We start from the raw sequence: 19,540 nt of genomic DNA on the forward strand, positions 1-19,540 counted from the left end.
ACTCCACAAATGTTTGTTTAATATAGAAGCAATTGTAATTAAGTCTAAGCTTTAAAGAGCAGAAAGCTAACAGTTTCCGTTTCCTATCCTGCGGCTAAAGGGATGGTTCCATGAAAAGCGAGCCACTGGCTATATTGTACATTCACCCAGATTTTATTAGTGATGCTAATATGGACGGAACTCATTGAAAAGAACATCAAAAGCTACACAGTAACTGCAACCAGCTCCATTGGCCAAAAAGTGCACCAATGAACATTTACTAATGGGGGTAATTAAACATGGCTTGATAACCACCAAAAGCCCTGCCGATTATGGCAGTGAGGCAGATAAAGAAGGAACCTCACCCTCTAAAAAGAGAGCAGACATTATACTAAAAGCGTCTGTCTGTCCAACAGCCAACAGATGCTCCTGTTCAGAGGGCATCTAACACTCGCTTCCAATATGGGACCAACCTAGGGTCCTGATAACCTGAACCAGAGCAGAGGATCTACAAGCACTGGTCAAAGTCTATCACACACAAGACAAAAGGCACAGATGAGTTGTTGTCGTTTTTCTTGGGCTTCTTAGCTATTTTGTTAAAGAAATTAGCAACCTGTATCTTGGCACAGAGCTTAGACAGCTAGAGATGCTAATCAGCGGCTAGGAAGGTCAGGACTACCCTTGTAAAGGACTGCTTTGCATTGTTTTCTTTCTAATCAGTTAGCTCTTTAAGAAGGATCTTTTCTCTTGGCAGGAAAAATAGGAATCTTGGCCAAGCCAGCCTGAGGCTAGGTCTTCTGGATCCCCAGCACCTGTCACCACACTGGTTACCTGGCATTTACCAACTGCCTCAACTAACCTCTGAGACCTGCCCATCCTTTGAAAACGCTGGTAATTTTTTGGAATTGCCCAGCTGAGACATCGAGAAGACCACTGCCTGATTAGGACAAGCCATGTCTGCCTGGTGTGGCACGGTCCCCATCCACATCTTGAGGCAGCACCACATCCTCCATAAAATACTACCTCCGTGTAATAAAAATCGACTAAAACTCCTCGAGAATGCAACATGGCAGTAATCCCATTTCTGAGGCTTACTCTGGTAAAGAGATAATATCTGCCCCCCAAAACTAATAAAAATGTATGAATCATATTCTGTTGCTAAAAAGGCTTAATGCACACTACAAAGAAATAAGTCATGGGAATAAAAGGCACAGCATATGGAATGCAATCAATGGTATTGTAAAAGTGTCCTCTGGTGACAGGTGGTAGCTACACTGGCCGTGAGCATAACATAATGTACAGACTCGATGAATCACGAGGTTATACACCTGAAACTAGTGGAACGTTGTGTCTCAACTAGACTAAGAAAAAGAAGAAATGCACTTTCTAACAGGGGGTCACATGTGAATTACAGAAAATAGAAACAGAATGTATTTCACAAAACTGAACTTCTCAGGAACTGAGCATACTTTTAAGATTTAAAGCAACAGCAGGGTGCCTGGGTGGCTCAGTTGGTTAAGCGTCCAACTTCGGCTCCGATCATGGTCTTGTGGTTCATGAGTTTGAACCCCACATCGGTCTCTCTGCTGTTAGCACATAGCTTGCTTCAGATCATCTGTCTCCCTCTCTCTCTGCCCCTCTCCTGCTCAAGCTCTTTCTCTCTCTCAAAAATAAAGAAAAACATTAAAGCAATAACATCTTATTTAGAAAATGGAAAAGTGTTTGGATTAAATTCACTCAGAAAGTAAGAGTACTGGGGGGTGCCTGGGTGGCTCAGTTGGTTGTCTGACCTTGGCTCAGGTCATGATCTCACAAGTTTGTGATTTCAAGCCCCACCTCGGGCTCTTTGCACACACTACGGAGCCTGCTTCAGATCCTCTGTCTCCCTCTCTCACTCTCTCTCTCTCAAAAATAAATAAACATTCAAAAAAAAAAAAAAGGAAGGCAAAACAAGTAAGAGTACTAGGGCACCCGGGTGGCTCAGTCAGTTAAGCGCCCAACTCTTGGTTTTGGCTCAGGTCATGATCTCATGGTTTGTGAGTTTAAGCCCCACCTTGGGCTCTGTGCTGATGGTGTGGAACCTGCTTGGGGTTCTCTCTCTCTCTCTCTCTCTCTCTCTCCCTCTGCCTCTCCCTTGCTCACACACACACTCTCTCTCAAAATAAATAAATAAACTTAAATTTTTTTTTAAGTAAAGAAAATAAGAGTATTAAACAAAGGGTTTCTTTTCCTTATGGAAAAAGAAGGTAAATGATAAATTCCACCAAGAACGTTGATGCAAATCTTGATGAATCCAGTTAGAGAATCTGTACAAAAAGATATGAAGACACTACTAAGTGACAGCAATGAAAACAGGTGGTAGTGGCCCAAGAACAGGCAGATGGCACAAGTAGAATAGTACGGGGTCAGGCAGCCAACCCACAGACCCACACGTGTAGAATGACTTGCTTTCTGACGAGTGGGCCCTACAGTACAGTGGAGAGAGCTATCTCTGTAGTAAGCAGTACTGCATATCAAGAAAGAAAACAACAAAGAGCTCTGATAAATATCTTATACCAAATGAATAATCCATTAGAGATAGATCACAGACAGTATAACTGGTAAAACAATAAAGCTTCAAGAGGACAATATGAAGTTGTTGTGTTTTGTTTTATGTTATTTATTTACTTTTCGTTTCAGAAGGAGAACTCATTACCTCGGTAGGAAAAGTTTTCTTAAACTAAAGGACATAAATGTACTAACCATAATGGAATAAAATTGATACACTGGACTTCATTAAAATTAAAAACTTTTGTTCATCATAAGACACCATTAGGAGACTAAAACAGCGAGTTACAGAATGGGAAAAGCTATTGACAAAACATCTATCTGATGAAGAAATGATATCCATAATATATAAGGACCTCCTACAGATCAATAAGACAGAGGCAGACAACATAATAGAAAAGGGGACACAGAAGCCAAACAGAGACCTCACAAAGAGATCAAAATGGTAAGTCAGTCAGTAGGAACATCCTGATTAGATCATACAGAGACACATGCCATCTTAGTGGCTGAAATTTAAAGACTGAAAAAAACCAAGTGCTGGTGAGGACATAGGGCAATGGAATCATCATGCACCAGCATGGCAAGGGGAGGGGCCAACCAGTACTGTCCCTTTGGAAAAGTGGCAAGATTGTGCTAAAGCTGCACACAGACACATTCTAGGACACAGAAATTCCAATCCCTGAGGACATACCAACAGAAATGCACACACACATACACACACACGTGCGCACAAAGAATATTCATAGCAGTTTTATTCATAACAATTCAATTGTATGAACTCAGTCCAAGTATAGTAAAATGGATGAATAAAATGTGGTTAATTCCTACAAAAGAATACTTTTCAGCAATGATAAAAATGAACTACTTCTGTATATAGCATGGATGAATCTCACAGATAGAAGTCTGAGTGAAGGAAGCCAGAAACAAAAAGTACCTACTATACGATATCCATTTACATAATGAAATATAAAGCCCAGTTATGCTGTTCCATGGTGATGGAAATAAAGAATACTGGTTATTTTTGCCAGACAGCATCCTTCCTGGCAGGGGATACAAGAGAGGCTCCCGGGTGCTGGAAATGCTTTTATTGATATGCATGGTTGGTTACATTCTTAACCCTTATAAGAAGCCTTCTGCTTCTCGTTGGGATATAGGAACTCATGGGACTATTATTCACATTCTAATACAAAGAATAAGCCAGTTAAGTTACCACATCACAGATTTTTGAAACCATAAGATAACTGAGAACATAATGAGGTCCACTGAATAAAAATAAAGAAACTAACAAGCTCTAAGAAAAATAAGACCTATTGTTGCTTTTATCTCTGGAGAAGGAGAGAGTGGATTCTGTGATTAAGGAGGTACAGGCTTCTAGTTATGGAATGAATAAGTTATAGGGATAAAAGTTACAGCACAGGGAATATATATAGTCAATAGTATTGTAACAGCGTTGGATGGTGACAGATGGCAGCTACACGTGTGATAAGCACAGTAGAACACAAAGACTTGTTAAATCATTATGTTGTACACCTGAAACTATATAGCATTCTGTGTCAACTACACTTCAATAAAAAGGAAGCACTAAAGCCAATAAATAAAATATTTTTAGAAACTATGTCCTGAACAGCAACAAGAAAGGTAGGGAGAGGAACATGAGGACAAATCATTCAGACTTGCAAGAAAACTTTAGTGGCCACGAGTGGACAAGCTTGACAGATTCACATCTTGAGGGAGTGTCTACAACTCTTTCCACAACCCTCTATCTGCTCGCTAAGGGTGTGCACCAAAGGGCCAAAGCCCTGTCAGGCTGAAGAGGAAGTCCAGATTTGATAACTGACAGAGAGCTGATGGGGGTGTGACACCAGAGACAGGAAACTCATTAGGATGCTATTGCGGAACAGTGATGATTCTAAGTGAAGGCAGTGGCCTTGGTGATGGAGATAAGCAAATGGATTTCACGAACCACTTCAGAGGTAGAAGAGACAGAACCCTCGGTGTAGCATTCCTACAGGGCATATTTTATTCTGCTGTTATGAGGTAAATCATACAATAAATAAAAAGCCCGTTACGTAACTTACTCACAGCTTTCTCTATAATGAGGACTGCAAGTGGAAATCATAACACAGACACCACGATGGACACAGGCTTTTGATCTAGATGAGCATGGCACCAAAGAACCAAGTGGCTACCAAGAGATACCATCGCAAGGCCAATACTAAATAAAGATACTAGACACAGAAGACAATATAGAGAAAGTTCCAGAAAAATCCTTGGATTATTGGGGAAGTGAGTAGGAAACAAAACATTCATGTCTAAAAGCTTAGCTAGGGGCAAAGAAAACTTCAGAGGTCAGTAAAAGAAGAGGCTGAAGATTTATGGTGATGATTTTAATAAATCTGGCAATAGATAACTTCGACTATTTGATCTCAAGAATCAATCTATGTGGATAAAGTCAATAAAGGAAATCAGTCCTTCCTAAAATAACTACAACAATAAAACCTCATGGAACAATTTCTCAAAGGGACTGGACGGGAGGAGGGAGAAAGAGAGGCAGATCAGGTGGCAGTGAGTGCCTTGATCCAAACTCTCAGATGTAGAGAACGATCTTGCCTCTTGCCTCTGGGCCTCCAATTCTACGCAAGATCCCATTATGACTGCTGGCCTTCCAGTTAGTACTATTTATACTGAAGCTTCACGGAGTTGGGTTTAGATTTATGCCTAGAAAGTTATGCACAATGACATAAAAAATTAAAATACAGAGAGTAGACTTAGGAGGTAACGTGATCGATACACGTTTGCTGATCTTGAACATAGCTCAGGAAAGTGAAAGGATAGATTAATTAAGGATTAAGCCAAACATGAATTTTAATATCCGAAGACATTTATAAGCAAGAAACCCTGGGGCATATTTATAGAGCCACTTTAATTAGTCAGTATTCAAAGCAGCTTTACACATGAGTCAAGTTTTCAACATATTTTAATAAGCATCTCTTCTAAATGCAAGAGTTGAGGTTCTGTAAACCAAGCATGGAATCTGGAATCAGAAAACGTGGGTCTCAGTTCTGGCTTTGCCAGTTACAAACTCTGAGAGCAAATCACACAACTTGCTACAAGTGTAAAATAGAAAACTCTAACGGGTTGCCATAAAGACTGAACACAACAAGGATGTGAACTGCTTTGTAAAACAAAAAGTGATACATCATTTCCTCAAATGAGTAGAGAAGAGAAAATATGTTCACGAAAATTTGCTTTTATTCAAGTTAACAGTCGTATCACAAATGTCTACATATATATTTAAGACAAAGTAGATTTGAATTTACTGATAATGATCCAAGACCCAAGAATTCTGGTTCTTATTTATTCATTTATTTATTTTTATTAAAAACATTTTTTTTAACGTTTATTCATTTTTGAGAGACAGAACAGACCGTGAGCGGGGGAGGGGCAGAGAGAGGGAGACACAGAATCCAAAGCAGGCTCCAGGCTCTGGGCTGTCAGCACAGAGCCTGACATGGGGCTCGAACTCATGGACCACAAGATGATGACCCAAGCTGAAGTCGGATGCCCAACCGATTGAGCCACCCGGGTGCCCCTCTGGGCTCCTTTTTTGACCACAGCCCCAGAGTTTGCATTTGTACAAGGAAATAACCTAATTAACAAAGTATCTTAAAAAAAATGCTTGTCATGGTGATGTCTTGTGGATTACATTAGTATCTTCCAGCTAATTGCAAGAGGAGCTATATCAGAGCAGTTAGTTTAGGCTGTGACATCAGACAGACCTGGATTCGAATCCTGTATCTATCACTTCTTACTTGTTTTTGAGAGTCCCATCACCTTTAGCTCTGTTTTCTATCACAAAAGTAGAGACTTTCATAGAACAGTATCACAAGTTTCAAAGATTTAAGAGATAATAGCATATAATGTACTTGGTAGAATGCCTGGTATGTGCAGGCATTCTAAGTGTTAGCTGGGATAATACCTAAAATCTGCACATAAAGATCTTTGTGTTTCCCCTTCTGGTCACTCGCAACTCTGAATGCATATACGGTGCCCCATGTACACAGTGATACAGAAGCTCATGCTATTTTATAGCCAGATGGGAACTTCAACATTTGTTGAGCAACTACTATGAGCCAGGCATCATGAAAGACATTACAGATACAAAGATGAACTAGAAATTATTGTCTCTAATTTCAAATACTTCTCAAGAATGTAAGACTCTTGAGGGCAAATATTTGCTGACTTTTCCCACTTCCATATCCCCAGTGACCAAAATAGTGTCCGGGATATTGAACTTGCTTGGTAAATATTTGTAGAATGAATTATCTAGTGCTTGTCTCGTGTATATAGTAGATGTAAATCCCATTGTAGAAGCCACTTTTACTTCTATTTTGGGTATCCAATGAAGGGGACATATAAAGAGACACATTTTTATGAGCATTATTTTAACTGAAGCAGGGTTTAAGTCCTAGCTCCTTGAAACAATGTTAGTGATTTTCTTACAAAATAAATACAGTGACATCTGGCACTTTGAAAAAAAAAATTCAAGAAATGTGAAGGACACCTAGGGAAGAATTCCCACCAAGTATTTGATAATGTGATAAGCAAAGGAACCTTGATACCATTTTCTTACTGCACATATTAACATCTGTTCTACCACTGAGATTATAGGATCACAAAATTCCATTTTAAAGGTTTAAAATATAGCTCACCTGATCTTCTTCTCCTCCACCTTCTTCATCATATTTTAAAATATTATCTCTTACATCATCTTCTGGATCAATTAAAAGTTGCTTGGCCTGGCGCTCTTTATCCCGGCGTTTCATCCATACCACAAACATCAGAACGAGGACTAGGTGGAAAAAGAGTAAAAAAACAGCATAATGTCATAGCTTTTAAAACATGACCTTTCTCATCATAGCCTTTAATACCACTAACACACTTATATGGGTCAAAAGCTTGTAATGCAGCTTCCTCTCTCTTATCTCTTTCTGGCCTCCCGTGAAGAGACAGAAGACAAAGCAGGGTTCAAGCACTGGGTATTGAGTGTGAAACCCTGGGTTCCAGAACCTGGTGTCCTTTGAACTCACTGGCGAAATGTCCATCCTCAATATTATCATTTACAGATGGGGATGAGAACCATTTCCATCTCTCCCTTCTGCTTGCTGGAGGATAGGATACTCCTAATATAAGGGCTTGTAAATTCTAAACCAACAAACAATAGTAAGTTAAATTGTTACTTGTTATGTAACTGCTATTTCACTGAGGTTGCTCGGGCCATCATTATACCCTCGGAAATCAGAGGGAACAGTACTCCCCAAGGAAGGTAAGTGCTTGCCAGGATGACTTGGGGGGTAAATCGGAACTGGATCGCCAATTGGATCTTGAGGATTTTGGGCTCCCAAAGGCTGTGCTTTTCTACTACACCATTCTGCATTCCCGCTCCTATTAAACTGCACGTTTCAGGTTAAGAAGCCGACGGGATTCGTTGGTGCACTGAAGTAACATCAGGCTTTCAGGCTTTACATTTTTGTGCCAGATCTGGCACCATGAATCTTCCAGAGGGTTGACGTTAAAATCAGCACCAATTCATTTTCCTTCAAAATGCTAGTCACCCCTTATGCCAAAGTCCGTCATGTCGAAGTCTTTCCTGATAAGGTTGGCATATATGCCACATTTTAGTTCAAATTGAAACATGTCCCTAAGTGCACATCGAAGAGCGCATTCTCTCTAAAATCTGAGGATATCAGTTTACATCCTGAAGCAAGAGATTTAATGACTCCTATTTGAGCACATTTTTATTATTGGCCATAAAAGTAAATATCCTCCTTTTAAAGCCAGATACATGATCTCATTTGCCATTGTTCCAGGGCTAAATCTAGCAAGTGGATTATTAGTACAGCAATGCAGGTTTCAAATTATAGTCAAAGTAGTCTCCACACAGGAAGTAAAAAATGCTCAGGCTTCTATGGTAATTGCTTAGAATAAAGGGACAGAATTCTAAATTACCAGAACACTTGTAAATGGAGAAAACATAAAAGAAATGGCCAACATTTTCAAGAAAGTGATTGGTGTGTAGCATGATCACACAATAAACTAAGTCCTACTGCTATTTAACAATAAAACACAGGGCCAGGCAATTTATCCTTTTAACCTGCATGCTTAGAAGGGGCTCCTAAAGGACTTTCCAGTGGTTAATTTCTTGCATTCCATTGAACCAAAGATTGCAAAGTATCTGAAAAAGGAGCAGTTCCTTAATCTAGACTTGCTCTAAAGACAGACAATTTATTGAGCTGTGTAATCATTTCTATTATCAAATGTGCTGTATGAAGTATAATCTCTCACTATTTTACATAGCCCTTCAGAAACAAATACCTTGATCCCTGCATGACTGGAGTTAGCTGCTGACTGCGCTTTATGCAAAGGAAAGCCAAGGAGAGCAATATACTTATTTTCCTAAATCATCAACTCCGTGTCATAAATTCATACTCAAATCATGAGTGCTCAAACTTAGCTAAGATGGTTTAACATTTTCCTATGAAAAGAGTTTGCTACAGCTCACCAAGCCATCAGTGCCAGAGAACGGCAAGGGGGCATGAGAGGGGTGCACTGGCTGGGTTTGCTGCAAACATGTAAGTGCTTGAAACAGTGCTCAGGGTTTTTCTCCCTCAGAAGTGGACCTGACTGCCCCACATACAACTTGGCAAGAAAGTGCTCTTGGTTGAAGAGAGTGGTTAGATTGTTTTGAAAGGTAAACAGCAAAAAGTTACTTTGCAAAACATCTAGGGTGGGAAAAGAATTTAAAACCCAAGAGACAGGGGCACCTGAGTGGCTCAGTCAGTTAGGCAGCCGACTCTTTGATTTCCGCTCAGCTCATGAGCTCAAGGTTCAGGGGTTCGAGCTCTGCATCGGGCTGTGAGCGCAGAGCCCGCTTGGGAGTCTCTCTCTCCGTCTTTTTGCTGCCCTTCTCCTGCTCTCTCCCTTTTTCTCTCTCTCAAAATAAATAAAAAACATTAAAAAAAATAAAATCCTGGGGCGTCTGGGTGGCTCAGTCAGTTGAGCATCTGACTTCGGCTCAGGTCATGATCTCACGGTTCGTGGGTTCGAGCCCCGCGTCGGGCTCTGTGCTGAACCCTTGTTCAGAGCCTGGAGCTTGCTTCAGATTCTGTGTCTCCTGTCTCTGCCCCTCCCCAGCTCGTGCTCTGTCTCACTCCGTCTCTCAAAAATAAACGTAAAAAAAAACCCACCAAATTAAAAAAAATAATAAAATAAAATCCAAGAGACAATACAACTACTTACTGAGCAGGATGATGATGCAAAGGAGGATGGCGATAATGGCTCCTGTGCCAAGCCCTGCACCCACAATTCTGTCCACATCGGTGCAGTCCCCATTGGAGTCACACTGGCAGACCTTCACGCGAAGGATGGATATATTTGACTTGGGAGGATTACCCGAATCTGTGATTATGATTGGAACTTCATATATCCCAGCTTCCAGAAATTTTATCTTCAAATTAAGTTGAGCAAAATCACCTACACGAAAAAAGGAAAAAAAAAGTTGGTAGTTAATACATAATACGATAAAAATACGCAGAATATTCGAGAACTGCATTTACTACGTAACAGCATATAGTGAGCAATACAACTATGCTGCATTATGAAGGTTTTTTTAAAGCTGTGGAAGCTTTTAATATCTTATTTAACTTTAAGTAGCTTTTAAAATATATTTAATGAGAAGATTATAAGGCACCTAAAATTAACTTTTCATATCAGGCTTCAAAACCTCTCAACTGCACATATAGTCAAATAATTAACCTGTTCTTACCATTAAGCCGAGTGATGGTCCAATTTCTCTTAATAGTCACTGGAGACAAAGGAAGATCAAAAGCAAATGGTCCAGCATTTGGATCGATGTCATAATCAAGTGCTGTGATGTTAATTGAATTGGGGTCTGGAGTTTCGCAAGTCTCTGCCTCTTGAGGTAACACTTGAGGGGCATTGTCATTAATATCAAGTAAATAGATCTGCAGGGTTCCCGTTCCGCTCATTGGGGGGATTCCTTAAAAGGAGAAAAATCACAAACCAATACTGAGCAATTCTTTCCCACGAGTCTCCATTATGGTGGAATCCTCCAAGTTTCTAGCCTGCTTGCCCTTACTGTTGTATAACCTTGGAAAAATCTAGTAGCCACAGCCTCTGGCACACTGTTTTTCCAACAAGGCCACTTCTTGCTTCCTTCCTAGCATGACCCGGAGCTGCCACTGTTGGGGTGCAGGACTGAGCCCTGTGACAATGCATGGCACCCCTGCAGAGTGTGCTTCTACACCTGCCCTGCTGTCGCTGTCCGTGAACTCTGGGCCTTTTGTCTACCACGCTCCTCTAGGCGCTGTGGGGAACACAAGAGAAGCAGAACATGGGGCTCATGATCTTTTGGACCCTACTCTTGATGGAGGACTAAGACATACGCATGAAAGAGCATGAGATTTCCTTTAGAGCTTCAACACAGCCATGAAATATTTAATCTACAGGAAACACAGACCCACAGACCTCATCTCAGGAAGAAATGCCATGGAGAAGAGAAATGGTACTACCTGCCTGACCAAGTGTTAGGCTGTTTTATATACATTATTTCATTGTAATCCTATGAAGTACATTTGAACGGATTGGGAACCCAAGACTGTGTCAACTGCTCATGGTCACACACTCCTGTAAGGGCTGCGGTTGCTCCTAAAGATGGGTCTGCCTGACCCTAAACCCACCCTAAAGATTTCTCTACTACGTTTTGTGATAATTTAGCCTCTGTGAGATTATACGTATTTATGATGTTATATTATTATATATAGTGACATAATTATTGTATTTAGTGTAATTACATAATAGACATTAAATATAGTAAAATAGAAATATAAAAAAATGTTAAGATTATAATTCAGACACCCAGAGGTTTAAGTGACCCAGCCAAGAACATGCAGTTAGGAAGGTGCACACATACATGCTGAGGAAGAGGCAAGGAGAAATCTCTATGGACCTGTCTGAGGCTATAGATGGTGCTGAAAGCAGAGAGAACAGAGGTGAACAGACACGGAACAGACACGGGGGCTGCGGACAATATTCTAATAATGACCATAGCACCAGGAGCTCTGGGATACTCCACAGTTTGAAGACCTTTCACACTCATTATCACGTGTACTATTATTTGACTCTCATAACAACTTTATAGAATAGGCAAGACGCAAAAACAACTTCTCAGTAATGAAACCAAGGCACAGAGAGTATAAAACCTTGCCCAGTCATTAAGGAGTGGACCTGGGGCTCCACATCCAGCCTTGATTTAGAGTCAAGTGCATTTGCAAAGCATCAGAACTACACAGAGATGCAACCAACTACTTCTCTCGCATCCCAAACACCCTTTCAATTAGAAAAAATCCACCTTGGTGAATGACAAATCTTGTTGTAACTCACAACTAACATTCATACATATAATTTTATAGCCCTTTAAATCTCAACATAATAGTGCAAGATATATCGCTTTAAGTTCCCTCATGGAGGGAGGCTACCCCTTACGTGCAGTGAGACCATAAAACAGACACTAAGGCCGAGCTCTGATGTGCAGTGGCAAAAGCTGTCCCTACTACGTTTCAACTCTAAATATGTGAACAGTGGGTCTGATATTAGAAACAATAAGAAATATTGCTTTGAGCTTGTCACCATGTGGATTTATGATAGATACCAATCTCATTGAATCTTATTATGTAAGATCCAGAATGGTCCATCAAAACTGTTCTTATCAGAAGTGTTGATGGGTAACATTTTTCAAACTGTGCTTCTTGACCACCAAATTGAAGCCTTCTAGTTTTATGAGATGCTCGCATTCACAGTATAGCACACATATTTTAAATGATTTTAAAATATGGTTATGATTCAGTTTTAAAACTATTAACATGTAACGGAAATATTTACTTGAGCGTTTATGTCAGGCAGTTTTATTTTTTATTATTATTATCTTTTATGAATACAATTTATTGTCAGATTGGCTTACATACAACATCCAGTGCTCATCCCAACAAGGTCAGGCACTGTTTTAAAGACTTTACGGGTACAAGCCACTTTATATTCTTCCATACACTAGTAGGAGTTAGATGCTGCTACCATTATCCCTATTTAAGAGAAAAAGGAGGGATACCTGGGTGGCTCAATTGGTTAGGCATCTGACTCTTGATTTCGGCTCAGGTCATGATCTCACAGTTCGTGGGATCAAGCCCCACATTGGGCTCTGTGCTAACAGCTGGGATTCTCTCTTTGCCTCTCTCGATGCCCCTCCCCTGCATAGAGTGCATGTGCTCTCTCTCAGTAAATAAATAAATAAATAAATAAACTTAAAAAATTAAAAAAAAGAGAAAAAGGAAATTGAATACATTTAAAATCTTATTGCTAATCCCAAAGTTAGAAAGTGGTAGACCTGGAGTCTGGATTCAGGTAGCCAGGCAGACTCTCAGAGCTTGCACTCTTAAACACATGTCATATTGAGAGCTAACAAAGCAAAACAAATCCATCACCAGATTTATGTAAGCCATTTTTGTCTTATATAACTAAAAAAATAAAGAAGAAGAAGAAGACGATGAAGAAGAAGAAGAAGAAGAAGGCAGCTATCTATTAATTTCAATCATTTAGAATCCAGCAGAAACCCAGAAAGGGGAAAAAAAAAAGGTGCTAGACTATATGTTCCAAAATGAACACACAAAAACGTGTTGTACTCACTTATTTCAATTTGTGCATGAAATTAAGAGTTTCCTATGCCAAGGCAGACGAGAGGCAGAGAATTACAAAGAGACAAAAAGGCTAGAGACAGGCCAACTGATGTCAGCAAATAGACTGACCACAAGAAGCGTAAAAAGATCACCTCAAAAAAAAACAATGCCATGGAGGCATTGAGGCTACCCTCAACTTGTAGCAACGAGGCATCATTGTATAGCAGGGCAGAAGAAATACAAACGTTTGTCATCACAGTACTAGGCACTATGCAAGACATATCGATGTTGGGAACATTCATTACAGAAGACAAGGAATATGTGAGAAAACCCAGTGGAAACAAAAAATAGAAGTAGGGGCCTTAGCTTAAAAAAGATCAGTTTTCTAGACAATCGGGTTTCATAGAAAAGCTCGTTTCCTGATGATGCATTCATGATGAGGCACTATTTAACAACATACAGGGTAATACAATGACCATGTTTAATTACGTACCATTGTCAGAAGCAAGGAAAGTGGCATTATATATATTATTTTTCACGTTTGGTGATTCTCTGTCCAAAACAGCAATTGTTGTTATTTGCCCATTCACAGGATCTATTTTAAGCCAATTGGCAGGATCAGATAATTTTGTGTATCTACAAAAGGAAAGCTTTAGTAAGTAAATATTTTAATATACGTAAGAAATAAAGCCTATTTTACAGGTTTAATTCCAAATGTCGACCAGCTCATTAATTTGCGTTTTTGTAGATATTGGTTGAAAATACAGCTTTAGCATGGAAAAGTATTTCTGTTGCAGTGGTTAAACTCTTGTCTCTTGTCTAGTTTAATGGATAACAATGATCCCAATAAAATAGTTCAACTATACCTTCTAATTAAACAGTAGCCCTAAAGTATAGGACTTAAGAGACATTACAAATAGAAGTTGAATTTTCTATCATGGAACACACCCAAAACACCAAATCATCATGGTGTTGATGAGGTCATAGTGGGGACACGCCTACATTCCTATCCCCATCATGACCTTCCCCACGGGGCCAAACTGTAGTCAGAACTACACTCTTCAGAAAAGTCCCACCATCTGAGTCTATATAAAGTAGATTTATATGTATCAGTAGGTTTATCAACTTAAACTCCTTTTTTATTCTGGGTGGAGAGTAAGATTTTCAAGCTCAGATAACCAATATCCAGATTGGAAAAAATATCCTGCGTGTTGAAAGGTAAAAAGTTGTAGGAGTTCAATACACCTATTATTAATTAGCTATTTCTCTATCTTGATGTCAACGTATAGAGAAATGTGGAAGATGTGCAATTATCTGTTAGCAGCAGTTCTGAAAGAAGTTAAATAAAATATGAGCTAATTTAAAAAATTATCATCACCAGCAATGGATAATAGTCATGTGGGCTGTGCTCTGCCAACGACCTACTCCCTCATCAGGAAGGATAAATTAGATTGTGCTGAGGTTGGAAATCTTTACAGATATGTTTTATAAGTCCTATAACTACCGTACAGGTAAGAGGCAAAAATAATTAGCTCTTATATCTTGTTTTTGGCATGGGTTTTCTTTTTTTCTGACGTATGCGGAAGGGATAAATGTTACAGCCTCTGAGAGTCCCCTGTTTACTCACAGTGAAAACTTTTTGCAGTATTTGGTACAATAGCACAGGCTAAATGATTATGAAATATACAAAGATAAAAGGGGGTGGACAAAAAAAAGAGGCAGAGAACATTTTTTTCTCCAAATAATTACACGAGTAGATCTATTCTTCTATTTCCTATCTAATATACTCATTGATCTATTTACTGAGAGGAAGCTTCATCAAGGAATTAAAAAACAAATTTGTAATAAGTAGTTTGGGTTCCAGTTCAAATATTTTATTCAAATGGTAAGTAAATTTTGTGCACAGCATACAACATAAAGTAAATTTTTAAGAATGCCACAAATAGCATTTGATACCTAATATTTTGCTGCATATATCGATCAGGATCCTGAGCAGTAAATGTTGTTAACATGGTACCAGCATGAAGGCCTTCTTCTTGGCGAATGATCTTGGGATTTGGGGCAAAATAAGGGTTTTCATTCACATCAATAACTGTGACAGACACGGTTGCAGTTGACTGAGGTGGGTGCTGAATACCCTTGGCTAATGGCACTTGATTTTCAGCAGCAACAGTAAGGACAAACATCCTATTTGTTTCAAAGTCAATTGGCTGGGGGGAAAAAAAAAGGAAACCATATTTTTGCAGGAAATAAGAATATTTGCATTCTGCAGTTTATTCTTCTTTAAGACTCCATTTCTAAAACATTAATTTTTCATTCACAACGCCATAGGTTCCTCTCAAATTTCTGGAAAACACGCATTAGCATGGTCAATGATTAAAATATTTATCACGATTGAGCCTGTTTATATAAGATATTTATAAATCTTGGGTACTTCAAAGATTTATGTTCACAAAATAATGCATATTACTACTGCACTGATTGCATTTATTCAACTACATCTAAAAACTTGATTATTCTTAACAGCAGCACCGTGAATCAAAAATACTAAATAATCTGAGGTCAAGTGAGAACCCAATGGTCTAGATTATATTCTCAAACATTGGTATCAAGGCCATGTCTCATCCAAGAAAGCTTTTATATCTGTGATGAAGTACAAAGAACCAAAACCAAAATCAGAAACCATTAAAATCCTATTTTTTCATAAAGCAAAAACTTAATTCTATTTAAACATATCATTCATAATTTGAAACATTTTAAAGTACAGACATGTATACACACACTTATGAAAAATAATAGTGTTTGTATGTGGAAGGGCTTTTCTCTTGTTTTTGTTTTTTCCTTACTTAGCAAACTAAAACTCTGGCTGTCTCCCAAAAGAATTTTAGGTGTTCTACTGGTCTGTAAAAATCTCAGCTCTAAGAACAACACTCTAGATGAAGGTAATGCACAAATAACCCATAATGTAAACATTAAGTTTCAAAGTTCCATTGAATCCTACTGTCAATAGAAGAGTTACCAGGAGTCAAGTGATCAGACTGGACTTTCATTTCACTCCTGACTTCCCTCGATCATCTTCTAGTGGAGGTGCAGATAAGTATTACCGTGTCATAAGAATTTGAAAAATGAGCTTAGAGAGCTCTCATGCCGTCATAGATGGTCTAAGAAGGATTAAGAGCTGAAGCTAATGAGAAAGCCACATTATTAGCACAAACGGCACCATTTCCTACCCTAGACCACTCCCTCAAGCCTTCAAACGCATAGTTTGTTTTCCTAGCACCCTAAAATCACCAATTCAACTTCCCATTGTCAATTATTTTAAACAAGACAGTGGAGAAGCCAGAAAGTAAGACAGAATTCTTTCGAGTGGTTTCATTTGCTGCATGAGAAGTCTATGACCTAACATTTTCATGCAGAGTTCTGTCCTTCAATGCATATAAAGTGTATTTATCCCTCAGAATGGTATGACTTAGGTACTATTATCTTCCCTGCTTTCTGTATGAAGAACCTGAGGCTTAGCGAGGTTCAACAACTTGCCATGCTCACACCACTACCAAAAGCAGACCTGGGATTCGAACACATGGCCCAGCTCTGGGGTGTTCAGAGAAATTTCCAATGCCCACCTCCTGGGGGGAAACTCCCCTTCTACTCACTCATAAATTCTAGGCAACTGACACCTTGGTGCACCTACACAAGGCCCACATCTGGGTTCACTTAACAGAGTTGGGATGAGAGACAAGGGAACAGATCTCTTCACTGGGGGCTTGAAGGAAGAGATGTTCACTTTAAAGGCCTTTTACATTACAGCTATGCATTACACTTGCAGTCAACAGCCCCTTCCTTCCAGCACTAAGGGTGTTTTGTTTTTGACAATTAAAGATCAGAAGAACTAATTTCTTTAAGTCTTGAATATAGCATTTAAAAACAGCAGTGCAAATTCACAACGTTTTTGCAATGTAGGCTCTCTTTCTGCCTACACAACCCATTTTAATTTTGTGATATTTTCTGGTTTGTTCTCTGAGCCAGTGCTCCAAGGGGAACTTGAGAATAATAGACATGGGGCCTCTTTCCTAATAGCTATCAACTGGTGATCAATTAATACTTGAGGATGTGCTACATCACTAACATTATCTAAGCGCACTCCGTTAACACTGTGGAGGGCAGTCCCGTCTTCAGAATGTTAAAACTGGCCCCAAATGATTTAAACGCAATCATATTCTAGAGACAATGTGAGAACAGTTATGTTGATCTCAACCTAGCCTCAACAGAAACTACAAAATAAATGTGGGGTGTTTGAGTGGCTCAGTCAGTTAAGTGTCCAACTCTTGATTTCAGCTCAGGTCATGATCTCACAGTTCATGTGTTCGAGCCCCACGTCGGACTCTGTGCTGACAGCTCAGAGCCTGGAGCCTGATTTGGATTCTGTGTCTTCCCCTCTTTCTGTCCTTCCTCTGCTCATTCTCTGTCTCTCCTTCTCTCTCAAAGATAAATAAATATTAAAAATTAAAAAAAAAATAACAAATGTTATTTGTTGATTCCCCAAAATATGTTAATTCCAGGTTTGAAGATGTTTGAAAGAAGAAAAAAAAAAACAACCCTAAGAGTAAATAATAAACTATGGACCTGTCAGAGAGATCAGTGACCCAAGTAGCACTTACTTTGGCGACAGTGACTAAGCCGTCATTGCTGTTCGGGTCTGTCTGAATGGCAAATCGCCCTGTAGGATCCCCGCCGCTGATTCTGTACATGGCATTCCAGGCCGGCGTATGGGGCTGATCCTTATCAGTCACAGTTAGATTAGCTACTATGACATCTACCCTGTTTTCAGGGACCTCGCCATAGAACTACAAGAAAAACAAACCTCAGTTAGACGAGCGATGCGGACTGGTGAAGGACAGCGTGTCTTGATGACCCTGCTGCCCTGATTTTACTGCCCCATTAAAGCTTTATTACCCACAGTCAACGAGGAAATCAGTAATGCAGGTAATCACAGCATTTATGTTTGACTTTAAAAATACTATAACTTTTCTCAGCAGACAAAATTTCTTCCAAATCATGTTATAGTTTCATTAATATTAAAATTAGTGTCCATTTGTGAGTCCTTGGGTGATTCATGAAGGGTTGGAGAAAAGGATTTGTCTGAGGGAAATCATTTTACTCAAGAGATAGTGTCTGTATGCTGCCAAAGTTGTATAAATCAGTCAGGTAATATCCATTCAGTTTCGTGTACCTCAAAGTATTTGTAAATATTTTGTTATTACAGCACAAAGTATTTTTAGGCCATTTCTTCCGGGTAGCATGTTTCAACAACTTCATCAGTGGATTTGGAGACTAGGAAGGAACAAATCACTCAGGTGCCTCATTTAAAAGCCCTGGTGACAGAAAACGTCTGAGCGAGTGGTCAATTTATAATTAGGCTGAGCAAGTCACACCTCTATTTAACGCATTTATAATTCATGACAAAACTTTTCAGTAATGGACCACAGACCTAAGTTCTGTGAATGACAGTCTGTACTTACTGTCATAGCAGTAAACTCTGGAGGATTGTCATTGACATCTGTCACCGTGATGACAGCCGTAGCTGTGTTTGAAAGGCCGTATGTGGGATTGCCTTCCATGTCTGTAGCTTGAATTATTAACGTATACTGTTGCACTTTCTAAAAAGAGAAAAAGATAACACCTTAAATGAAACTAATTCCTCAAGAAGACATAGCAATTGTTTTGTAAATGGCTCTTTATTACACACACGGAAAGCACAGCATCATTCATTCTGATTAGCATTACTTGAAATTTCCCATAGCGTTGACTTTAACTTGAGAAGCACAGGTCTGGTTCTTGTCTAGAAAGATGTGACGTATATTTTCACCTCTATTTGTGGAAAAGATAAAAGATGCATTGCAGATGTGTGAATTCACAGAGAAGCTGAAACTTCCACTTGGTCTCAACCTTCCCCTCTTCGGAACTTTGCAACATTGCGATCAAGCGTTCCAGTCATTTGGTTTGTTTACCTTCTCATATGTTAGTTTCTACCCAGTTTAGGATAATGAAAAATCTTGAAAGTGTGTAAGTACATATATACATACACATACATACATATATACACCCACACACGCACACACGTATATACATATATTTTATTTTACAGGGTATACATATGCTTTCTTTTAATATATTCTCATATATGTTCTCTCTATTTTAAAAGGCTTGATAGAATATTTTGTCCTACTCCCCATTAGCACATACTGTTCACAACTATATAGAAGAGA

General features: G+C 39.2%; 1 protein-coding gene across 4 annotated transcripts in view; it reads right to left on the reverse strand.

Annotated features, from left to right (window-relative positions):
- The window catches only part of CDH2 (cadherin 2), a 213,670-nt gene that overhangs the window by 24,628 nt on the left and 169,502 nt on the right, over window positions 1-19,540 (reverse strand). For all 4 annotated transcript variants that reach the window (XM_042962397.1, XM_042962399.1, XM_042962398.1 and 1 more), the window contains exons 8-14: window positions 18,794-18,931; window positions 17,933-18,118; window positions 15,231-15,484; window positions 13,768-13,910; window positions 10,352-10,585; window positions 9,826-10,059; window positions 7,239-7,378 (exon numbers count right to left, since the gene is read on the reverse strand). In XM_042962397.1, coding sequence (XP_042818331.1) covers window positions 7,239-7,378; window positions 9,826-10,059; window positions 10,352-10,585; window positions 13,768-13,910; window positions 15,231-15,484; window positions 17,933-18,118; window positions 18,794-18,931 — 1,329 coding nt within the window. The remainder of the gene's footprint in view (window positions 1-7,238; window positions 7,379-9,825; window positions 10,060-10,351; window positions 10,586-13,767; window positions 13,911-15,230; window positions 15,485-17,932; window positions 18,119-18,793; window positions 18,932-19,540) is intronic.

This window comes from Panthera tigris, chromosome D3 (genome assembly GCF_018350195.1).
Source record: "Panthera tigris isolate Pti1 chromosome D3, P.tigris_Pti1_mat1.1, whole genome shotgun sequence".
NCBI lineage: Eukaryota > Metazoa > Chordata > Mammalia > Carnivora > Felidae > Panthera > Panthera tigris.